The 22,974-nt window shown below is 40.5% G+C and overlaps 3 protein-coding genes and 2 long non-coding RNA genes across 7 annotated transcripts; all 5 read right to left on the bottom strand.

Moving 5' to 3' along the window:
- Positions 1-2,675: 2,675 nt before the first annotated feature.
- On the bottom strand, positions 2,676-9,714 carry LOC116611799. 2 transcript variants are annotated; one of them, XR_007314101.1, is made up of 6 exons: positions 9,638-9,714; positions 8,462-9,301; positions 8,291-8,349; positions 7,967-7,996; positions 7,577-7,769; positions 2,676-3,090 (listed from the first exon to the last, which is right to left on the bottom strand). It is a non-coding gene; the product is annotated as an uncharacterized LOC116611799 (long non-coding RNA). The 2 variants fall into 2 exon arrangements; XR_007314100.1 differs by having other exon boundaries at positions 8,291-9,301.
- Positions 9,715-9,794: 80 nt separating this feature from the next.
- LOC116607149 lies at positions 9,795-10,982 on the bottom strand. Its single transcript, XR_004292229.2, has 3 exons — positions 10,885-10,982; positions 10,436-10,514; positions 9,795-10,083 (listed from the first exon to the last, which is right to left on the bottom strand). It is a non-coding gene; the product is annotated as an uncharacterized LOC116607149 (long non-coding RNA).
- Positions 10,983-14,309: 3,327 nt separating this feature from the next.
- On the bottom strand, positions 14,310-15,390 carry LOC5504101. The gene is made up of 2 exons (XM_048734551.1): positions 15,117-15,390; positions 14,310-14,803 (listed from the first exon to the last, which is right to left on the bottom strand). Exons 1-2 carry the CDS (start codon positions 15,136-15,138, stop codon positions 14,310-14,312), a joined length of 516 nt encoding a protein of 171 aa, XP_048590508.1. The 5' UTR covers positions 15,139-15,390.
- LOC125573780 lies at positions 15,157-16,161 on the bottom strand. Its single transcript, XM_048734550.1, has 3 exons — positions 15,966-16,161; positions 15,452-15,801; positions 15,157-15,298 (listed from the first exon to the last, which is right to left on the bottom strand). Exons 1-3 carry the CDS (start codon positions 16,095-16,097, stop codon positions 15,157-15,159), a joined length of 624 nt encoding a protein of 207 aa, XP_048590507.1. The 5' UTR covers positions 16,098-16,161.
- Positions 16,162-19,277: 3,116 nt separating this feature from the next.
- Positions 19,278-21,982, bottom strand: LOC116611801 (vicilin-like seed storage protein At2g18540). 2 transcript variants are annotated; one of them, XM_048734040.1, is made up of 3 exons: positions 21,584-21,982; positions 19,488-20,340; positions 19,278-19,385 (listed from the first exon to the last, which is right to left on the bottom strand). In XM_048734040.1, the coding sequence occupies exons 1-3, from the start codon at positions 21,612-21,614 to the stop codon at positions 19,280-19,282; spliced, it is 990 nt and encodes a 329-aa protein (XP_048589997.1). In that variant the 5' UTR covers positions 21,615-21,982; the 3' UTR covers positions 19,278-19,279. The 2 variants fall into 2 exon arrangements, 1 of the variants encoding a protein (XP_048589997.1); XR_004293670.2 differs by lacking the exons at positions 19,278-19,385; positions 21,584-21,982 and adding an exon at positions 20,953-21,166 and having other exon boundaries at positions 20,124-20,340.
- Between the last annotated feature and the right edge of the window lie 992 nt (positions 21,983-22,974).

The raw sequence follows: 22,974 nt of genomic DNA, 5'->3' as shown, positions 1-22,974 counted from the left end.
AACATTTATTGAAGTTTTGAAAGGGGGGAGATGTTGTAATATGTATATTGCCCTCCTTGGGTTCCCTGTGGCCCCTGATGTTTGATTGGGACCCCCCGTAGGGGCTGGTTCCTCGTTGAAGCTCGGAGTTAGTTGTAATTTAGATTTTGAGAAATATTAGTTGAATTAAACCACGAATTGAAAGCATAATCGTGAGGATCTGAACTTATAACATTATCTATATTCTCGATTGTGTTGAATAAAATACAATACAACAAAAACTGGAATTCGTCTTTAATAAGTCTTCCTCAGGGCAGATTGATTGTGTTGAGATATTTCATAAAGGCTAACCAATATCGTGTTGCATTTGTCAAATACTGCTAAAGAAGACCGTTCTTGTCTTTATATCCTGTGCTCTTAGTCCTAAGAAGATACATATCCTTAGAAGATACAGCAGCTTTTTCAACTTACAAGAGAAATTTTCCTTACCGAGGATTAAGAAAAAACCTATTTTCAATATGTATTGTTGTTATTGTCTGCATCTTGCATCTCATGTGTTCATTTTTTTTCAAATAGTTGTGGAAAATTAGTTAGATTATAAATGGCTTGATAAAAAGAATGTTTTGAAAGAAATAATAAATAATTGTTTTCAATCTTTTATGAACCAGGAACTACCTGAGGGCCAAGATGAATGCTAAAGACTGGAAGACATGAGAATTAAAAATCATGTCTTGAGGAGAACAGTAGGATGTTCTTATTCACTAGTCATTTGATACCCCCACACCCATGGTCCCAGGGAAGGGTGGGGGATTAAACTTTAATAAAAGCCTGTTTCCAAGTTAAGAGTCAAAAACAGTCAATACCACCACCCCTCTTGACATATTCTGGTTAAAAAGTGGTCTAAAACCCCACATTAACCCCTGACTTCTGCGGGACCATAAGGGAGGGGGCGCAAATGACTAGTTCATTACTATGTGATTCAGCAGTACACACTCATAGTTTTTTTTTAGAACAAGATACTTATATATTATAAAACTAAAAACAAACTTTTGCTTTTTAAATAATAAATCTGTAAAGAAAACAGTTTTCTATCAACCTAAAGATAATGGGAAAGGGGATATTTTAGAAAAGTACTGAATATAATTATCACATTATTGTTATTATATTTTCTTTTCAAACATTTAAGGAAGAGTCATATTTCTTCCTTTTTCTTCTCCCTGTTGACTATTTTTATGCAATTGATGCTCTTTGCTATTTCCCCTCTACACCAAAAATAAATTAATGAACAGATTTGATTTTTAAATTAGAAATTTTCATTTATTAATTTCACTTCTATTTTCTTTTTAGGATTTTGCCCATTACATTTATTTTAAATGTTTAGATTTATTTCATTGGAATAGTTAGATCCAGGGTTTCTCAAAACACCAAAATATAATGCATTACTGGATGTATATTTGTAGATATTAATTCCAATGGGGATGGAAAATCACCACTTAAAATGGTACATTAAATCTTCAGCATTGCATCTTATCTAAAATTGTATCTGACACTATATTCCATCTTTGAAATCCTGTTTTATCCATTGTTCTTCGCAAGAACAAAGCTTGTCAGAATGTAGCTTTACAAATGTACATTAATGGAACTTTTATTAAGGGGAAGGGTTTTTTAGGGCAAGATACTTAAACTTTATAACACTAGCAACAACCTTGTTCGTTTTCAATAATAGAATTCTGTTCACATAGCTTGGATAGCAAAGACATGGCCTCTTTAGAGGCCTGTGGTGGTGAAAGGGTTAAGATAATGGGAAAGGGGAAATGTCAAGAAATGCTCAATCAAATTATTTTCATTACTTTGATATTTTTTTCACCAAACCTTTCAAGTTGAGTCAATTCACTTTTTCTCTTCTCTCCCATCGATTATTTTTTAGTCATTTGATATTCTTTGATTCCTCTCTACCCCAAACATAGATCAATGAAAGGGTTTGGTTTGAAATTAGAAGTTAGCATTTTCAATCTGTTTTTTCTTAATTGCATTCATTTGGGAGTAGGCCACCAACAACAAGGCCACTATATGGTAAAGTGGGTTGCACCAATATGTAATGCATGAAAGTAGATATATTTTTTGGATTTTAATTTCCAGACATTTTTCTGAATATTCGGTCCAATGAAAGAGAGAAATGCCACTAAATCAATACATAAAAATCACAGTATGGCATCTAAACAGTCTAAATATATTATTTTGAATCTTTGGAATTCTGTTACTTCCATGACATTTTCTGCACAAGGGCGAAGCTTGTGGGAGTATTGTTTTGTTTTAAAAAATAGATATTCATAATGGAACTTCTATGATGGGACATAAGAATTTACCATTAGACTCTTGACAATTTTGACAGCCATATCCACACCAGGAATTGTGTTTGTTAACTTTGATGTACTGCATAATTTGAATTATTGAATAAGGCCTGGATCCATTTGGTTGGTACAATAAATAAATCTCAGTAGAGAGCAGGATCCTAGATCCCCCAATAATACCTTTGATCAGTCAACACAAAAGGTGTTTATGCTGGCTCCGCTTTTAGGCAGTGCCTAAATCTATATATCAATTTGGCTATGAAAAATCATGCACAACCTAATAAAATATTGTATTGTCATAAGAACTTATTGGTTATTTAGTTATATTTAATAAAATATAACAGGTTACAATATTTTTTAAATATATATTATACACCTATTTCAAACAAGGTATTGCATTGGAGAATCAATGTGTGGTAACACTGATTGGTTCATTCAAAAGACACACAAAAAGAAACATGGGTAAGCTTTGATCTATGCTTATTTGTTGGCTCATTTGATATCTTTGAAGCACTGCAGTTTGTGACATTTGCTCATTTGAAATAGGTGTATTATATAAAATAATAAATGTCAAAACATGTATTAATAAAGAGACAACAGTTTGTCTACCAGGTAACAATTAATTTCCATATTTAGAGGAGGCACCAAAAGCACTCCCCTAAATATGGAAATCAATATATGTGGAAGACAAACTGCTTTGCCCCACCACTGCCACCGCCTGCAGCTGCATTGCCTCTTTTCGTCTTGTTGTTGTTCTTCTCTATAAAAAAGGATGAAAGATTAGTATCAAATAATATATTTTCCAAACGCTCACCTAAAATACACCAATAAACACCATCTAGAATCAATTAATTAATGGGTCATGTAAATATAGGTTTTTTTATTTTATGCTGTGTTGTTGTTTGTCCGTCGCTACGACGAGGACCATCGTGTTCAATTTTTCATTTTCACCGTCATCCTGAGCGGGACTAAGGACGCTTGTGGGTGCGCAGATGGCTAATAAGGCCAATCTGTGCACGGAAAAGCCTGGGGCACTGAGGGCATGGTATTGTTGCAGCTTTGGGATCTTGAGACTTTCTGGCGGCTCTACGCTCCTCTGCGGCAGCTGTCCAATTTGCCTCGCATGCCGCAGCACCGTTGCGAATGACACGGCGCCAACCTTGACGGTTTTGTGCCAGAAGCTCCCATGAGGTGTGATCGATGTTGAATGCTTTTAGCGAGAGTTTTAGGGTGTCTTTAAATCTCTTCTTCTGGCCACCTTTGCAGCGTTTTCCGTGCTGAAGCTCACCAAACAGAAGTTTCTTAGGAAGCCGTTCATCAGGCATACGAGCTACGTGCCCCGCCCAGCGAAGCTGAGACTGTTTCAGGATGGTGTGAATGCTGGGCAGACCTGCACGTGCAAGGACCTCAGTATCCGGGATCTTTTCTTGCCAGCGAACATTGAGAATTTTCCTCAGACAGGTAGTGTGGAAATGGTTAAGCTTCATCGCATGGCGCTTGTAGATAGTCCAGGTTTCAGACCCGTAAAGTAGCATAGGCAGCACAACGGCACGATACACTTTGATCTTTGTATCTGTTCTTATCCCTCTCCTTTTCCAAACGTTCTTACGAAGCCTTCCAAATGCGGCGCTTGCTCTGGCTAGTCTGTTGGTAACTTCGTCATCGAGGACAACGTTTCTGGAGAGAGTACTGCCAAGGTAGGTAAATTTGTCAACAGCATTGAGTTTTTGACCATTGATGATGATGTTAGGTTCAGTGTAGGGCTTTCCAGGCGCTGGCTGATGCATAGCCTCCGTCTTTTTGGTGTTTATTTTGAGGCCGAAGTTGTTACAGGCACTAGAAAACAGATCTACGCTGTGTTGCAGGTCTGCTTGAGAGGTAGCATTGAGGGCACAATCGTCAGCGAATAAGAGGTCGTTTACAGTATCAGCCGAGATCTTGGATTTCGCCTGAAGCCTCCTGAGATTGAACACAGAGCCATCGAAACGATACTTGATGCCGATGCCTACCTCATCATCTTTAAAAGCGTCAGTCAGCATGGCTGAGAACATCAGACTGAATAGAGTAGGGGCAAGGACGCATCCTTGCTTAACTCCGTTTGAGACAGGGAAAGAATGAGAGGTCTCTCCGTTGTCCTGGACGCTCGCAAGCATGCCGTCATGTAATTGGCGTACGATGTTTATGAATTTGCTGGGACAGCCAAACTTCGCCATTATTTTCCAGAGGCCCTCTCTACTGACAGTATCAAACGCTTTTGTCAGGTCGACGTAGGTGGAATACAGGTCGACATTTTGTTCTTGACACTTCTCCTGAAGTTGCCTTGCAGCAAATATCATGTCAGTTGTCCCGCGCTCCTTCCGGAAACCACATTGACTTTCAGGTAGGAGGCCTTGCTCGAGATGTACAATGAGACGATTGAGTAAGACTCTGGCCAGAATTTTGCCAGCGATGGACAGCAGGGAGATTCCTCGATGATTATCGCAGATACGGCGGTTTCCTTTGCGTTTGTAGAGATGTATAATGGAGGCATCCTTAAAGTCCTGAGGCACTGCCTCGTGATTCCAGATGAGCTGAAAAAGCTGGTAAAGTTTCTCCGTCAGAGCCGCACCTCCCTCTTTGTAGACTTCCGCTGGTATGGAGTCTGACCCTGGGGCTTTGCCACTGGATAGAAGGTTGACTGCTTTCTGAATTTCCACGAATGTTGGTACAACGTCCATGGTTTCGTCGACAGGAACTTGAGGTAGTCTGTTGATGGCTTCGTCATTTATTGCCGAGGGTCTATTTAGGACACTCTCAAAGTGTTCTGCCCACCTCGCCAGGACTTTATCTTTATCGGAGACCAGTGTTTCCCCATCAGCACTGAGAAGTGGAGACAGTGAGCCTGAGGTAGTAGGACCATAGATTTCATTTAAGCTGTTGTAGAAATTTTTCATGTCGTTTCTGTCAGCATAGTCCTGGATCTCATCAGCTTTCCTACTGAGCCAGGTATCTTGCATCTGACGCAACTTTGCTTGGACTGTGCTTCGTACTTTTCTTAGTGTATCAAGTTTTGAAGTTGACGATGGGTCAACGAGATGAGCTTTGTACGCACGACGCTTTTCCTCTAGCAGTTGTTCAATCTCCGTGCTGTTATCATCAAACCAGTCTTTGTGCTTTCTGATTTTTTGCCCGAGGCACTCTAAAGCCGTGTTGTAAACCAATTCACGGAGTCCTGCCCATGCAGTCTCAACGTCCTGGCCATTTAGCAGAGTGGAATCCAAGCGTTGTTTCAGAGTATCAGAAAAGGTGTTTTTAGTCTCACTGACTTTCAGCTTGCTGGTATTCAGACGTTTAGTCTTCTTTACACCCTGAGGCCTTCTCTTTGGTTGGACACGAATATTAAGTTTGGAAACAACAAGACGGTGGTCTGTCCAACAATCAGCGCCACACATGGTCTTTGTGACCCGAACATCCTGTCTGTCTCTTTTACGCACGATGGAATAGTCTATCAGATGCCAGTGCTTTGAGCGGGGGTGCATCCAAGATGTTCTGTTACGGGTGGGAAGTTTGAAGATGGTGTTTGTGATTAGAAGCTCGTGCTCTGCACATGTTTGGAGAAGGAGAAGACCATTGCTGTTGCATTTGCCGACTCCATGTTTCCCAATCACTCCTTCCCACATGGAACTGTCGCACCCAACTCTTGCGTTGAGGTCGCCTAGAATAATGAGCTTGTCTGCTTGAGGAACAGTGTTGATGACATTGTTTAGATCTTCGTAAAACTTGTCCTTTATCTCATCCGGGTTGGTCATTGTAGGTGCATAGGCACTAATGATAGTGGCGAACCTTTTATCATTGGAAAGGGGCAGCCTCAATGTCATAAGACGGTCACTTATACCCTTAGGTGGATCAGGTAGCTTGCAAGCAATGGACGACTTAACAGCAAACCCCACTCCTGCTTCTCTTCTCTCTACCGGGCTGCGTCCACTCCAGAAGAAAGTATAGTCTGTACCTCTCTCGCATAGCATGCCCTCTCCCGCTAGTCTGGTTTCACTAAGAGCAGCGATGTCAATGTTGTATCTACCAAGTTCGCTTGCGACAAGTGCTGTGCGTCTCTCGGGTCTTTCGGAGCCACCTCTGTCAAGGAGTGTGCGAACGTTCCAGGCTGCAGCGGTTAGTGGTGTGAATCTTGCTTTTAGTTTACTTCCTTTGTTTCGACAGCATAAATAGGGCCCCCTCCAGTCGCGGTAAACTGGATAGGGTAAGATGGAGCAGGCAATGTTTGGGACACCTTTTCTAGTCCTCTCCTCTTGCCATGGAGGTGAGCAGTGCGTTCCTAAATAGGGCTGCTCAGTCACTCAGACTGCTGCCGAGATCCACTGCTGCTCCAGTCAGTGAATAGCGACCCTATGGCCTGAGCCGCCTATGTGCAGGTTTGCATCTACGACTTCCAGTGTACCCACACCTGTCGCTTCGTTGCGTGCCTGTCGCCACAGGACTTTGGATTAGGGTGATGAAGTGAAAAAAATGATAGATGACTTGCGCTATGAATTTTGATTTAAGTGAAGAAGAGTTGCGCATCGTCGACCTCACTCTCTCGTCTGGAGCCATCATGGACCAGTGGCAGGACAATGTCGAGACGACTGGAAGACAGAACCAGATGCAGTGGATGGCCAAGATAAACCATGGATGACTTCACTTGCCCTTAACACTCCACGGGTGCTTTGCTGAAGCCGCCGTCTTCCCCATAGAACAAGTAGTATCTATGGGGGGGTTTGCCGGTGTCCAGACTTTTTGAGAGCCTTTCCCATAACAGGGTATGGCCGCAAGGCAGTGGAGGTTTGAAAATCAGGGTTTTCCTTCCCCTAGGTGGACTGCCGACCAAGGCTGAAGAGCTCCACCTACCCGAGAGGGAATATACCGTCCCTCGCTCGGTCCCTAGGATAACATTTTGTCTAAGACAGGTGCACCACGTGAAGGTAGTTACCCAGGAATTAGATGACCAGAGCCGTGAGGAATAGTCACCCTATGCACCCACACAACAACCTTGCATGTTACCAGACAAGGACTCTCTGATGCAACCTTACTTGAAATAGGTGTATAGTTCTAGGCAGAAATTACCATCACCATTACAAGTAACTTATCAGTCTGTTTCATATCCTCAGTGACACTGCTAAAGCGTATTGCAATGACATTTGTTGGAATATTTTATGAAATACTCTAAAATTAAGATAAAGAAACACCTAAACCAGAGATTCTTCAATACTTACTTTGAGGTCGTGTGGGGCATTGTTTTTTTTTGTGCCCCTGCCCCCGACACCTATAACAGCGCACATTATTATCTGATGAAATAAATATGTTAAACACTTGTTACATTGTCATTACATTTTCACACTTCAAGTTCTTTCTACATATACTTACATTTTTCAGCCTTATGGCCGTGACCTTTACACTTTTCACATGCTGTAAATCAAAAAGCGAAATATAAGCTTAAAGTTAAGTTAAGCTTAAATAAAAAAAACAACAATTAATTCAAGATATGAATGTCTGCCCCGAAGAAGTCTTATTAAAGACGGAAATTTGGCAGAATCGAATTCCAGTTTTGGTCTATTGTATTCAATTCAAGTATATGATGTAAGCTTGATTTGTATTTTTTGTACTTTTTCTTTTCCCTTTCTGCTGATTATTTTCTGTCAAGCATTAAGTATAATAATAGTTTTGAGTGCGCTGCACTAATCAACACACTATTATTATGATATGACTCATTGGCTAATATTTAATTACAAGCTTTTGTAAGCTTAAATAACTAAGAAACTTGTAAAGTAAAACCTGTCGTGTATCTAGTATTTGGGTATTGTGCCGTATTGTACCTACACATTCCGAATTTTTATCGCTTGACAGTGAATATTTTTTTAGTAATTACCAACATTTTCGCTTCAAATATGCTAAGGTTTGTTCCTAAAAGGAGCGCAAGTGATTGATACCTTCTCGTTTGCCGCCGCTCGATGGGGGCGGTCCGGCGGGCTGTGCGTTTTGCGACATTCTGTGGAAAATGTAAAATTAAAGTAAAGGAACAAAAAAGGTATTTCTTGCCTTTTAAGCGAGCTAGAAAAACGGGGTTAAATAGGAGTTCAGGTTAAGTGTTGTGTACTTACGTTTTGGTGTAACACAACTGCAGGGGCAATATTTAATTTTTTGTTTTTGTTTTCGCGCGCGCCGCCCCTCTTGATTTTCCCGCTTAAACCACAGGTATTCCTTGGAGTACTGACCTTGATCGCTTGGTTTTCCTGTGTGTTTTGGGAAGGCCAGGTTACGATAGTTTTAGTATCGGTCTAAAGAATCCCAGCTTTATTTTACCAAGGTAAAAGCGGTCTTTCTTTATATTGTTGAATATGTATACACAGTAATTGTTGTTTGCTTTTTGTTTAACTCCCTGGAAGTCATCTATGCTCCTTAGGATTTACAATTCGCTCAACCACAGGCGGCCCAAGTTCATTACACGCAATCTATCTACTGTTTTGATGGGGATATGCAGTAGTCTTGCACTGCCTAAAAGCGGAGCCTGCGTGGACGAGCATATTCATACTTGTGTCATAATTGTGTATGCGAAGGTCTTAAACTAGCTTTTTAGTTGTTTGATTTTTTTTAAGTAAATATTGACGAAATGTAGTGTTGAGGTGGTATAATGATAAAGGCTCTCTGAAATACTGGACTAATGTTTGCCATGGCTATTCTTGTGATGAATGAATAATGAAATGAGCACAAGGACCCCAATACATACTAGTAAAGGAGAAAAATATCGACTAACTGTTATTTTATTTAATTCTATTAGCTTAGAGATAATTAGAGCCCTTAACTTATAATTACGGTTAAAGCAAGAAAAGGTACCCAATGAGAGTTGCTGCAATGACAAGTCTTTGAGCTTTTTGAAGAAATATTGCCAGCCAGAGCATCAGCCACCAAATTTATTTATACCAGCGAAGCATCTTGGAGAACTGAGGGGGGAAACATGTGCATAATTGAGTCATATGAATAAGACCAGTGACACCTGGAAACATTATTAAGTCATCTTTTATAGTAATAACGTTCGGAGGATTCAAAGTGAATAGAGTTCACCAAGACTGTCATATAAAGCTTATTTTCTTTCATAATTCACAGTCACTGGCCAATTTCCGTGTCTTGCACTTACCTGCTTACCAGATGTTACTGAGTAAGCTAGCAGAAAAGCTAGTCTTGCAAAAAAAGGTCTTGTGTTGTGTTGAGGTTGTCAGAAATACAACCCTTTCGTTGGGACATTATATGTTCTTTCTATCTCTTTTGATCTACTTTACCTTATATTTGTCTACAACTGGTGTATGTAGCATCTCTACATCCATCTGGTATCTGCAAATTACTACATCTAAAAAAGGAAACAAAATCAGTTATACACGCATATGTAACTATCCTTATTAAAGGGGAGTGACAGTAGTTACTTTACCTATTTTTTTATTGTAAAAGCAGTTGACAAGATGACAGATCAGGCTTGTCCTTACGTCTTATCTAACACTAATTGTCAAAAAGAAAAAAAAATAGAGGAAAGGTGAACAATCTTTTTCTGATTTTCATATCTGCCTGGGTCTTCGGTGTTAGTTAATTAGAAGGTGTAAGTAGTTGAAAACATAATGTTTAATGATATATGCAAACCATAATCATAGTAACTTTACCTCTTTCCTTGTGTTTATAGCAGTAGACTAGATGGCAGATCATGCTTACAAATGTCATTCTAAGTAGCACATTTCTCATAGAAACAAAAAATGAATATGTTACACATCTAGTGGTATTAAGGTTGCAGTGTTTTATGACAAAACTTACCAAATGTTCAATGAAACAATTATCATATCTCAAAAAGAAAGCAAAATCAGGCTGGCTGAGGTAGTGACTCTGATATAACAAATATATAAAAAAGTAGTTTATACTTTTAACATATGATTGTTTAAACGCCTTTTGGGTACTTCAATGATTTGATTTTCTGATAAAAATTACAACAAGCTGTGTTTTAGTGATAAAAAATGTATTGTATGTTCTCATGGAAGAATGATTTTGCTCCTATTAAACCAAGAAAAAGACATAGATATCCATAGTAACTGTACCTCTTCTCTTAATGTAAAAGCCTGCAGTTGACTAGATGACAGAACAGGATTCCAAACGTCCTTCTGTGTCAGTAATTTTCTAAAAGAAACGAAGTAGCAATTTAGTCATAGAACTGTAAACTAATGGTATTAGGGTAACAGTATTGCAGCCAAGATAGCTTAAAAATTGTTTCAAGTTGGAGGAAGGGTAAATATAATTCTTATTATCTTCCAAGGGACTCCAGTAATTTTTGTTTGTCAATAGTAACAAAATACTGTAAGATGTACCCAAGATGTATTATTGCAGCAAAAGTAAAAACCTTTAGCAATTTGTTCAGTGGCTATATATTTGCTAGTTGAAGTTTATTGAGGTCACCCAAAATCTCTCTGTGGATAACTTACAGCATTGTTAGTGATGAAAAGCATAGTGTTTGATATTAAGATGTAAACCATAATCAGAGTTACTTTACCTCTTCCTTATTGTTATACTGTAGCAGTAGGCTAGATGGCACATAATGCTCCATTTTTGTGTACGTAGCACATAATTTCTTATAGAAAAGAAATAGAATATGTTACACATCCAGTGATATTAGGGTTTCAGTATTATATAACAAACGCTTACCAAATGTTCAATCAAACACTTAACGTTTCATTTGTGTATATCCAGCTAATACTGTACTTCACCAATATTGACATCCCATGCACACAATAGTACCTGTGCATTGTGTGAAAAGGTTATACATTCACATTACCATAAAGAACAATGCTAAAGACCATCTGCCATCACCTGTTCGGGCACTCTCTTTATATAAAAGGAGATGTTTGAAGATTTCTTTCAACTTGCTTGTTGCTTGCCAGTTTCTATAACTTTGCTGTACTTGCAGCTGCTGCTTTGGATTGGTTATGTGCAATGATTCTTCATGTGGTACACTTTTCATGCTCTATGATAACTCGTGATTATTTACAATTGATTGGGGATGTATCAATTCTAGCAAATGTTGAAGAAGAAAAAGAGGAAAAGTTTCATGTACAAAGTACATTCTTGCCTGGATTCCAATTGCTGGTCACAGTGTATTGACCACAACGTTGAGTCGACACTGCATCCACAACCAGCCTTGCCTTTACAGGCAACAGACCAATCCACAGTAAGTAGGAGCAGTTTAGAATAAAGAAAGCTTAATTGTTATTTATTATAATTTGATGGACTATTCATAAAAAAGAAATTGAATTATACAAGTATATTTCATGTTTTATGGGCACAATAAATACCCTGTTGATGGTAGCGTTGCATCTCTTTGCTTAGTAAAGCACTTGTAGTTTTGTCTAATGAAAACAATTCAAGAGAAAAGAGGAAAATGGATTGGTCTCTTATCCCACCTTTCGCTGGCCAACAGTGGTTATCACTGCTGATCAACATGCCAGCTCGCTAGCTGCAGTACTAAATGGCCTATAGACCATGCCACTGCCAAGTAATACAGCGATTACTATTCAAACGCTAGCTTTGCCCAACTTGGACGACAAAGGTGGTGTACAACAGGGCCATTAGCTACGATGAGCCAACACTGTGCAAGTAACTGTATCAACGATTACTATCGGCTCATTAACCAGCCAGCCAGTACTCCCTTTCCAGGAACACTGAGACCCAGCAATAATTAACCACTGTCAGCCTTGCCAGCCTTGAGCACTGTTACTCCAGCATTTTCCCTAGCCCAGCTAATGTAGGCCTTCGAGGGCAATTCGTCCAGGCAAGCAAAGGGAAGATGGCATGGAAGGGACCTGTCAGACAGGTCCATATAGATTGTGAGACTTCTACTCACATCTCATTGCTCATACCAAGATAAACCTGGGAGCAACTCGATGATTGATGATTATCTCACAGCATCCCTCGTCGTGGTTGTATTCATCTGCCCACTGCAAGAGCTCCATGAAGGTGTCCTTGCGGTATGCAGGTGCAAACTCATGGCGTTGCTGGCACTGCTCAGAAAGCCGGTGAAGTCGCTCCATCTCAAATGTACGTGCCCTGGTTGTACGAGAATACACTGCACGGAATCTATCCTCATTTACCAGAACATCCTCGTGGAAGGCGAAATCAGGGTCAGCATTGTCGCCTCCAGCTGACTTTGCTCTTGACAAAGCCACAAACAGTGCTCCAGGATTCTTTGATTCAAAGGCATACTTACCAGGGTGAATCACAACGTACCTAAATGGTTCCCCCTCCCCTACGGTCTTACCTTGGCATTTGTGGATAGTCATCCCCCATGCCAGTCTCAAGGGAACCTGCACACGTGTGCACCTACATGCACATTCAATAGAACGACTCACAGGAACAATAGGTACAACCTGCGGATCATCTGCAATGAATGCTGGTCCACAGTAGCTCGTGAATCGGACCATCACATAGTCAGGAAGCGGTGGTGGATCATCTGTTGGTCTACGACCATTGAGATACACGATATCCACAACTCGACCTACAGCACCATTGAATAGCCCCCATGCAGCCTTTAGGTTAGCTACCAACATTACCTTGCTATCACGGCAGAGGTAGAGACGAGGCAGCAGACCACCAGCTTTGTTGCTATCTGCTTTCTGAGCATGGTGACCATGGTTCTCTGCCTTTATCTTGGCAACTGGATGGCCTGGAATGCGATTGCACTCCAGGATCTTTGTCTTGTTCCTGCCCCATTCCAGGCGATGGGTAGGGACGACAAATAGGCCTTCGTCATCCATTCTCTGGAGAAGCTCGTCACCATGTGTTCGGCGCAGGTTATGCCACTGAAACTGTTGGAGCCAGTGCACCTGCTCTGTAGTGGTTGAGTATGTTCGAAGAGATGTCAGCACATCTCTCAGTTGACGTTCAGACTCTCCTGTTGGTGTCACAACCTGCACTGCATCATTCTTGCCAAACACCTGTCGGACCAGCCTTTGGATGCACTTGATCATATAGGACTTGCCTGTGCCTCCAGTGCCTGACACCACTAGCCTCAACGGAACATAATCATCTGCTTGCTCTAGATACCTCTTCAGAGTTAGCAGTATGAGGCTCACGATTGATCTCTGCTCTTTATTCAGCGTTTGAGGTGACGCATCTGGTAGCATAAGGTCTTCATTCTCTGCATTTTCATCTTCATCGATTTGTTTCTCAAGCCAGACTTTGGGATCAGCATTTTCTGGAATTGCTACCGTACTACTGCTCCAGTCAAAGTCCTCACCTCCATTATCATACTGGAACTCTTCCACGCCCTCATACATCTGGTTTGGTCCAGCGTAGACGTCAACCCAGTCAGGCTGCTCTTCTGCATCTGCTGTCTCATCTTCACCGTCAGACTCATATGCTTGCTCTCTTGCACCTTCAGCTTGTCGTGATGCCTTCACCACAAGGGCTTTCACGAACATAGGGCAATGGTCTGTGAGGACGAACCTCGAAAATGCATCTTTCCAGGTCTCATCAGCAGACTTCAACTCATCTAGGCTGAACCAGTTTGGCCAGTGAAGTAGCATCATGGTTCTACAAAAGTCCTCCTGGAGCGGCCATGTAGCATAGGTGGAGCCACCACTAACAACTGGGACCTTTTTATTCTTGCATCCAAACTTGTACCAGGAGCACACTTCATCACGTGGTCTTGCTAGATACTTGTCTAATGCTGTGCTGGATGTAGCTGTGTCCCCATTTCTTTCAAGACGGCGGGAACCCTTCATGGACAGATATGAGAACTGACGAGTGGATCGCCAAAGAGGAAGGCCACTGAGTTCGAACGAGGCCTCTGGTCCACTTACATCTCTCCTACCAACAGTTCTCATTAGCATTCGTGCACAAACAGATCTACCAGACACTTCATCTGCAGAATCAACTGCATTTACCATGTCTTTAAAGAGGTCTTCAGTTGCTCCTGTTGGCTCATTTCCTTTGCATGCATACTATGGCTATGATGTCATCAGTGCTTGGGTTGTCAGGCGGTGAGTTTGACAGTATCACACTCAAGTCGCAGTTTGCTCTCAAGGACTGCAGGTTATACCTTGAGTGATGTACAACTCTTGGGTGATCTCTTGCCATTTCTAGACGATCGGCCCCCTTGCGGTCTGCAACAATGTCCTGTTCTTCTCTTTTTGGTTTACCACGCTGATATTCTGAGCCAAACTCCATACGGCAGACACGCTCTCCAGGTTGAATACCAGGCTCAGCATGGCGAGGTGTACGAAGACAATAGTCTGAGCAGGCGTGAAGCCTTACACGGTTCACAAGGTTCAGATGGTCTTCAAGCATAGCCTCCTGCGTAGCATCCAAGTCTAGCAGCATCCTAACCAAAGGATCACTGTCCTCAGGAACCGGCTCAGCAGTTCCTTCTGGTGGGAGCCACAACTCTTTTCTTGATTCCCCATCCTCGTCTTTACCTAAAAGTAGAAGCAAATTTTAAATTTTCCCATTTAAAAAAGAATCAAAGTTTAGATTACATATTTTATAACAAATAGATATCTAAAAAATGATTTTTGCCTGCGTCTGTCCTCTAATGCCCCAGCTAAACATTCAATCTAGTTTTGGTGAGCGCGCACGTGCATGCTGACGCCAAGCCTGTGTGTGTCTTCTAATAACACATGGACCCTGGTATCATATATATGGAGGTAGCGAGAATGGAGCAGGGATTTAGGCTTTCAGAAACACATGAAGTATCACAATGACATCAGGCTAATAAAATGATATTCTTACCGGCTGGGTGGGAGGCGCTCATGTCGAAGTTATCCTTCACCTACTCATTCAGCCTGCGCACTTTCTCTGGTTTCGGGCACTCCTCTTGTACAGCTTGGTGAAGGAGCTCATGGGGCTGGCGATCTTCTCTCCAGCTCAACTGATGCCAGTGGATTTGTCCACGTGACTTTGCAAATTCGAACCTGTACCAATAGTCACTTACTCCGAACACAGGTTTCACAACATTCTCATGATATGACCGAGTGCGCATATCAAAGTAACTCACAACCAGATGGGTATTCTCTTGAACTGCCTTGAAACAGGCATTGCTTTCTTCAAGCAAGTTTACCGTCTACCCAGTTGTCCCAAGGATATACTGCTCTAACAGTCGTCGTAGCGGAGGCCAGTAGAACTCTGCACAGCTACCAGTCATGAAAAACGATGGAAGCCCACGTTTCTCGTTGACCAAACACTGCACCATTGCTCTGAGTTCTCGACGCCGCTGGTCCCAATACTGTGAAGTCCCTCTGAGGCTTGCACCAAAGTACAAGAGCTTGTTGGCGATGGTGGTGTCTCCTCTTGCCATGCGCTCTTGCAAGTCAGCCACAGTCATGTGGGGATCACCTAGCTGCTGGTCAACATAGTATCTACTCTGTTCCAGCGCTCGCTTCCTCATGATTATGTTATGGACCACGAACTTCCACACCTTTTAAAAAATATGCAATATGATAAAATGTACTTATATATATATATATATATATATATAATGATGGGTAAAAATCTTTCGGGGACTCCCCATAAAAAAAGTCAAATATACTTGCCCCTGTACTGGAAAAAAAGTATCTTTACTGAAAACTAAGGAAGTTATACCTTGTGCTTGATAAACCTTCCATCCTGGTACCACTCCAGATGCTCAGCCCACTCATGGAGATGGGGGGCTGTCCTTGGTCTATTTATATGGAAGTCACCAAGTCCATATGGGAATAAGCAGGGGAAGGCCATGGTGAAGAAATATGGTGTGGAGAACTCTGATGCTGGGGTCTCATCAATTGATGACCACGGAATGACAGGTCCCTGGGCACCATTCCTTAGAGCATTGTTGTCCTGTTGGTGGGCCTCTTCACCCTCATTGTTTACTTAACCTCCAGCATGATTATCATTGCCTTCTTCACTGATCAGCCTCTCTACTGCCGACTGAATCTGGTCCCTTACATTTACTCCTGGTTCAGGGAGAAGTATCCCGGGGACTGTAGAATCATCTGCATCGTCTGTCTCTCCAGGGTCTATCTGCTGTGGGGCAGGACCTTCATCATCCTCACGCTGTACATCACCTGCAAACTCCATGGTCCTGATGTCTGGGAGTTCACCATCTAGGGTAAGATTCTCAATGCGCTCCACATCAATGGTGACATCAGAATAAGCAGGGTTGTTCTGCTGCAGCCAGTAAAGTGCATTCTCCGCACGTCTTCTTCTTACCCTGAAGTCTTTGTGTGTATCATCCCTGCCTTGTCTTCTCACGCAGATAATGTCAACTTCTGAAGGCAGTCTAGGGAGTATTGTTGCTGGCTCATGTACAGCTTGAGGAAAAGCTATACAATGTCCCTTTGATGCAATCCCACCATATTTCAGCAGATGCACATGGATGGTGGGAGCTAGTCTGGCAATCAGCATTTGTTCCGCATCTGTCATTCCTTGGAGCTGTTCAGGCAGTACACCAGGATCTATGTGGTTCTCGGCAGACCACATCTTTTTATCCCTTTTACACCTTTGGCACACATCTGAAGGTCTGCTTGTCTTCCCCTGAGGTCGTCTTTCTTTGCAGACCTGGCAGTAAGTAAGGGTGTATGATAGCTGTTCGAGCTCAAATTTACGTATAGCACAGTATGCTCTCTGTTCTTGCTCTGTTGAACCTGCAGGTGGGGGAGGGGGTAGGTCTCTGATTACCTCTCTGAGCCTGCGTTCTTCCCTTGACACCTTGCATGCAATACGTCGATGCCTGTTTTGACGCTCATCAGCAGTCTCATAAATCCCTTGTGTCACATACTCATAATCAACACCTACTGCACGTGCTCTATTAACAAGGTGAAGTGGCTCTTTAACTTGTTCTGGTGCATTAGTTGGTGTTTGTGTAGGTTCTACACCTTGTTCAGGAACAAACTCAACAACTAGCTCTGCAGCTGGTTCAAAAGGTAACTCCACAGCTGTTTCCAGGGCAGGCACAACAGCTGATTTATGAGTTGTCTCAACAGCTTGTAGGAGGGCATCCTCTACTGTTGTACCTTCTTCAGGTCCAACAGCGTTTTCCTGGCTTGGTTCAGCTGGTACTGGCCTTAGAACTGTTTAGGAAAAATAAGCATGTTTTGAATCACACAAACAAAAAAGAGATTAACTTTTAAGTCAAATTTCATAACGTATACACATAAGTAATGGTTACCTTTGATAGGTGTACCTTAACATCAATACAATAACAATCTGAACAAATTTTATAAATGAAGTCATCTCCAAAAAATATGGAATGCAATAAAGTTTATCAGGATTTGTGGGTGTATTTACTTACCAGCAGTATCCCCTATGCATACTGGGACAAAGTGTGTAGATGTACTGCTGCATGCTTGATCTTAAATAGATACGAAACAATAAAAACCTTTTTTTTTTCTAGCACATGAAAGAAAAAAGGGGAGCTACCCTGAGTAGTGAACAGTAGACTCTGTTTTCAGCTGATAGAATTTACAAAATGTATGATATGAGTTTTATTAAGACATAAAAAAAATATATATAATATATTAAGATTTGTATGTGTCAATGAAAATTTGATTTTACTTCTCAGCAATCTGTGGGGATGTACACTTATATACATACAAAATATGTGAGATTACGCCACCAGGATATCTATAATTCTTTCACAGTTATTAAAATCACTTTAATTACCCAAAGAGCCTTGGTGTCTTGGCTTGCCTGTCGTCAGTACATCCTGCAAGAAAGGGGATTTCAGTATGAATAATACGACTTTTGGAGGGTATAAATGGCTGCAGTAAAATCTGTAAAATTGTGTCAATTTCTCTCTCACTGCTATAGGATATGGTTGGTAAATGAACATTGCATGATCTGTGAAATAGGCCTTATAAACTGTATCTCTAATGAGCTAATCTGTCTGCAGGGCTGAATGCTACTGTATGTTTTGCTTTTAAACTTAAATAGCACATTTTAAAAGGTTTATTGAGCAAAACTGATAACCACAATTTGTTAAAGCATTGTTATTATTAGGGTAACATCGCCACTCCGAAACAACATTAAATGTTGTCCAGCTAATTTCTAAGAATTTAGAAGGCTCTTACATTCCAATGAATTATACAATTATTTTAATAAGCAGTTCTATGAAAAAGGAAAAAAAAAAAAAGTGTTGTCAAATTAGAAAAAAATTACTCAATCTTTTTATTTATTCTATGAAGAAAGAAAAGATAGGTAAGTGGTGTCAAACTAGAAAAAAAATAACTTTTAATATTTTTATTCAATTTTATTCTTAAAATATTTCAATGTTTTTAAAACAACTTATTTCACAACTTGGTGCTTATTGTGTACAAAACAGACTCAAGCTGATCCAAGCAAATGTCTCAAAATTAATTTATACTTTTGAAAGACAAGATTAGTTTATAAATATGTATATGTAAAAATGAGGTGACACACCATTTGTATCTAAATCATTTATATTCAAAATATTCTAGCATAATATTTCGTATGCAACATTTAAGATAAATATTATGATTACTGTTATAATGAGTCCTGACTACATTGTAGATACATACTTTTAGAACTGAATTTGCCATATTTCAGCTAATAATAACTCTCTTTCTGAAAAATTTAAGATTATTGTAATAAGGAGTTTTATTCAGAAAGGAAAAATTAGAAAAGATGTCAAACTGGAAAATAACCAATTTGTTTTATTTGTAGTAGACCCAACTAAATAATTCATAACTGATATCAAGATTGCTAAATAAACTAGTTATAGCTAATTGTTATGCCTTATTTGAGGTGCTGACTTAAGAATGAAATAATATGATAACTAGAGACAGTTCTAATAATAAAAATATAAAAATATTAAATTACATATGAGATAAATACACAAAGAAAACTTACCAACAGAAGTAGCAGTGGAGAGGCACTGCCTCTGTTGTTTTCTTCTGAGTCTAGATGCCCTGTTTCTCACGAGCGCTTTCTCTTTGCCTTTTAGCAAACAAGCTATCTTTTGCCATCATTGCACGCTGTGCCTCGAGTCTTTCAGAGTCTCTCTGCCTCTTACGAGCTCTCTGTGTCTCATTTAGCTCATATTCAGAGTCTCTCTGCCTCTTACGAGCTCTTTGTGTCTCATTTAGCCCATATTCAGAGTCTCTTTGCCTCTTACAAGCTCTTTGTGTCTCGTTTAGCTCATATTCAGAGTCTCTCTGCCTCTTACGAGCTCTTTGTGTCTCGTTTAGCTCATATTCAGAGTCTCTCTCCTTCTTACGAGCTCTCTGTGTCTCGTTTAGCTCATATTCAGAGTCTCTCTGCCTCTTACGAGCTCTTTGTGTCTCGTTTAGCTCATATTCAGAGTCTCTCTGCCTCTTACGAGCTCTTTGTGTCTCGTTTAGCTCATATTCAGAGTCTCTCTGCCTCTTACGAGCTCTTTGTGTCTCGTTTAGCTCATATTCAGAGTCTCTCTGCCTCTTACGAGCTCTTTGTGTCTCGTTTAGCTCATATTCAGAGTCTCTCTGCCTCTTACGAGCTCTTTGTGTCTCGTTTAGCTTATATTCAGAGTCTCTCTCCCTCTTACGAGCTCTCTGTGTCTCGTTTAGCTCATATTCAGAGTCTCTCTGCCTCTTACGAGCTCTCTGTGTCTCGTCTAGCTCATATTCAGAGTCTCTCTGCCTCTTACGAGCTCTTTGTGTCTCGTTTAGCTCATATTCAGAGTCTCTCTGCCTCTTACAAGCTCTCTGTGTCTCGTCTAGCTCATATTCCGAGTCTCTTTGCCTCTTACAAGCCCTCTGTTCTTCATTTAATTCGTACTCCGAGTCCCTTTGCTTCCTCCGCAGTTTTTGCTCATTACTAAACTTGTACTCGGAGTTCCTCTGTCTTTTTCGTGCTCTCTGTTCCTTGGTGAGTGCACGGTCACACGCCCTCTTACGAGCTCTCTGTTCGTCTGTCAACACTCGTGGCCTGCATGACCTCTCATTAATTCGCTCCTCCCCTCTTCTTTGTTCTTCTCCTTCAACTAAAAAGATTAATAACCAAAAAGATATAAGATGATCTGGAATATTTCACTTTGTTATGAAGGATCCAACGAGAAAACACAAGCATGCTACGGACTGCCACCATTTTCTTTGGCCCTTGCCAAGTCGTGGATAATAAAATGGTAATTTGAGACAAAAGCTTGGTTTTGGTGCATTTATTTTTAACACACTTTAGGGTAAAATGGTATGTAGAGTATGGACCAAACCAATAAATTTCTTGGCTTTATGTGGTTTTATTTATACATAGGGTATTTTTGTCTTAGACAAGTGTAAACAATGGTACTACTGTGATGTTGGAATAACTGCTTGAGGTAATTCAATGCCCATCTGATTGGTTCCCTGGGGACAACCAGTCGACCCAGATACCATTGATGGAAAACCCTCTAGCCCTCCTTGGGTGATTTTGCTTACAGACCTTTAAAAAACTGATTCCTGCTCTTGGCAAACAAAGTTCAGTCAAGAAATGTTATTCATGGAGACATTGGAAACAACGCTACCCGTAGCGAAGTACGGATAAATTCTGAAGCTTAAATTATAAACAAAGAATTTGGTGCACAGCCAGCAGTAGTAAAGGGGAAGTGGAAATGGCTTACCAGTGGCGTTTCGTGTGTTGACAACATGATATATCGTGAACGCTGAACTGATAACGAACAGACTTTAAAGCGAAACCTTGCACTCAGATAGCTATTTATCGAATGTGGCTCGATTTATAATTGGCAAAAAAGGCAGGAATGACGTTAAATCATAGTCTTACCCTTCTAAGAATTCAACTACGGCCGCCATGTTTTTTTTGACATGGTTTGGAAAACCGCTGATAATTCACGGGCTTTTTTGCTAAAACATTTGATTTGATTGGCCAAGAGTAGTGATATTAGAAGAGTTATGATTGGCTATGGGTTACACTTGAGTCGACGATTAGCTATTAGCGAGTGACACAACCACGCTAACCGCAAAAAGTCCTGAATAGCTTCGCTATCCACGACTTAAAAATACTGTACGCTAGATTTCCCATACAATAGGCATTGTTTTTATTACTTACCATCGTGAATGTAATAAATTTTAGTCACATTTTCATTGTTCAGAATTATATAATAAGCTTAATTAATCGCGTGTGAGAGCCATTTTAGAATAAAAAGAAATCATTTCATTCAACTAAGTCGTCCTCGTAGGAAACCACAAAAGGTTTAAACATAAAGCTTCTTGTTAAAAGAGTAGTACACTTGCCTCTTCTATCGCACTGTGAAGGGTTGTCCATGGTCACAGTGGAAATACTTAAAAATAATTTATGTCGTTTTTTTTTGCTTTCCCTTGTTCGTGTACGAACTTATATACTTAAAGCATTAAAAAAGTAGGGCGGGTAAAAAGAGGGAAAAACACGTCGGCACTTTCTTGTTAAACCGGTTTAAAAACCGGTTTGGTGAGAAGTGACGTCATCATGACGTGTCATCACGTGACGTGTCATCACATGCTTAGTGGGGGGCCGAGTGGGGGCCTGGGAGTTGCGCGGCTGACTGACTGGCTGGCTGGCTGGCGAGTGACACCACAGGGTATCCGCGCGATGACCACAAAAACCAAGTCGCATACCTATACCATATTTCTATGAATATGGGGCTACGCGCGCGGCCTCCGCGCTTGGCTCCGCTATTAATAGATTTATGCACTGCCTAAAAGCGGAGCCAGCATGACTTTTCTCAGAATAAACTTGTGTAGAACCCCCCTTCACTTTCATTATGCATCATATTCCACCACCCACAAAAACAGCACCATGTATGTGTAAAACAGATAAAGATTGCATGTTCTATAAATACTGCAATTATTATTAAGGTACTTGCACTGGCAAAAAATGATGGCATGCAATTTAAAAAAATCCTACTCACGTGGTTTTGGATAACCATCTATTTTTCATATCTGCTATTTATTTTTCTTTACATCAAAAAGTTCTCACTCTAGAAGCAAGTAAAATATAAAGCTGTTTTTGTGGATGTGAATCATTAATAGCTTTGCACATCTGTCAACACTTAGATAAGGTCATGCTTGTAATACAGGATAATACAGGAGAATAAAGGGAAATACAGGAGAATACAAGGAAATACAGGATAATACAGGGAAATACAAAGAAATATAGGTGAAAACATGGTAACCAGGGAAATATAGGGAAATACAGGAAAATAAAGGAGAAGATATGAAAATTAATTAGAATACTATAATATAATACCATTATGATACACTATAATATGGTAACATGAAGTAGTCACCAAAAAGACACTGGAGGTGATGCTAGTAGCTTGTAGTTTTGCTGGAGTTTTAGTGGAATTTTGTGCAAAATGCATGCTTATTCAGCAAAATAATTGAATTATGAGGATTCGAGCTATATTCTTTGTTGTATATCTACAGGATAAATAAAGAATTTGAGCCAAAATTTGCAGTTACTGCTAGGGGCATTGAGGTAAACAAGTAAAGAGTTTTTGAACCCTGTTTCATTGAGCGATTATAATTTTGGCAGATTTATAAAATTATTTTCTATACAGGAAAGGTCAAACACATTTTGCTCCAAGAAGAAAAATGGCTTTGAGATAAAACTTGCAATGTGTGTAGTAGACCTAATAAGAAAGAGA

The sequence above is a fragment of the Nematostella vectensis genome, chromosome 11 (genome assembly GCF_932526225.1).
Source record: "Nematostella vectensis chromosome 11, jaNemVect1.1, whole genome shotgun sequence".
Classification (NCBI taxonomy): domain Eukaryota; kingdom Metazoa; phylum Cnidaria; class Anthozoa; order Actiniaria; family Edwardsiidae; genus Nematostella; species Nematostella vectensis.
The sequence above is the reverse complement of the archived record's forward strand: the minus strand, read 5'-3'. Positions and strand labels throughout refer to the sequence as shown.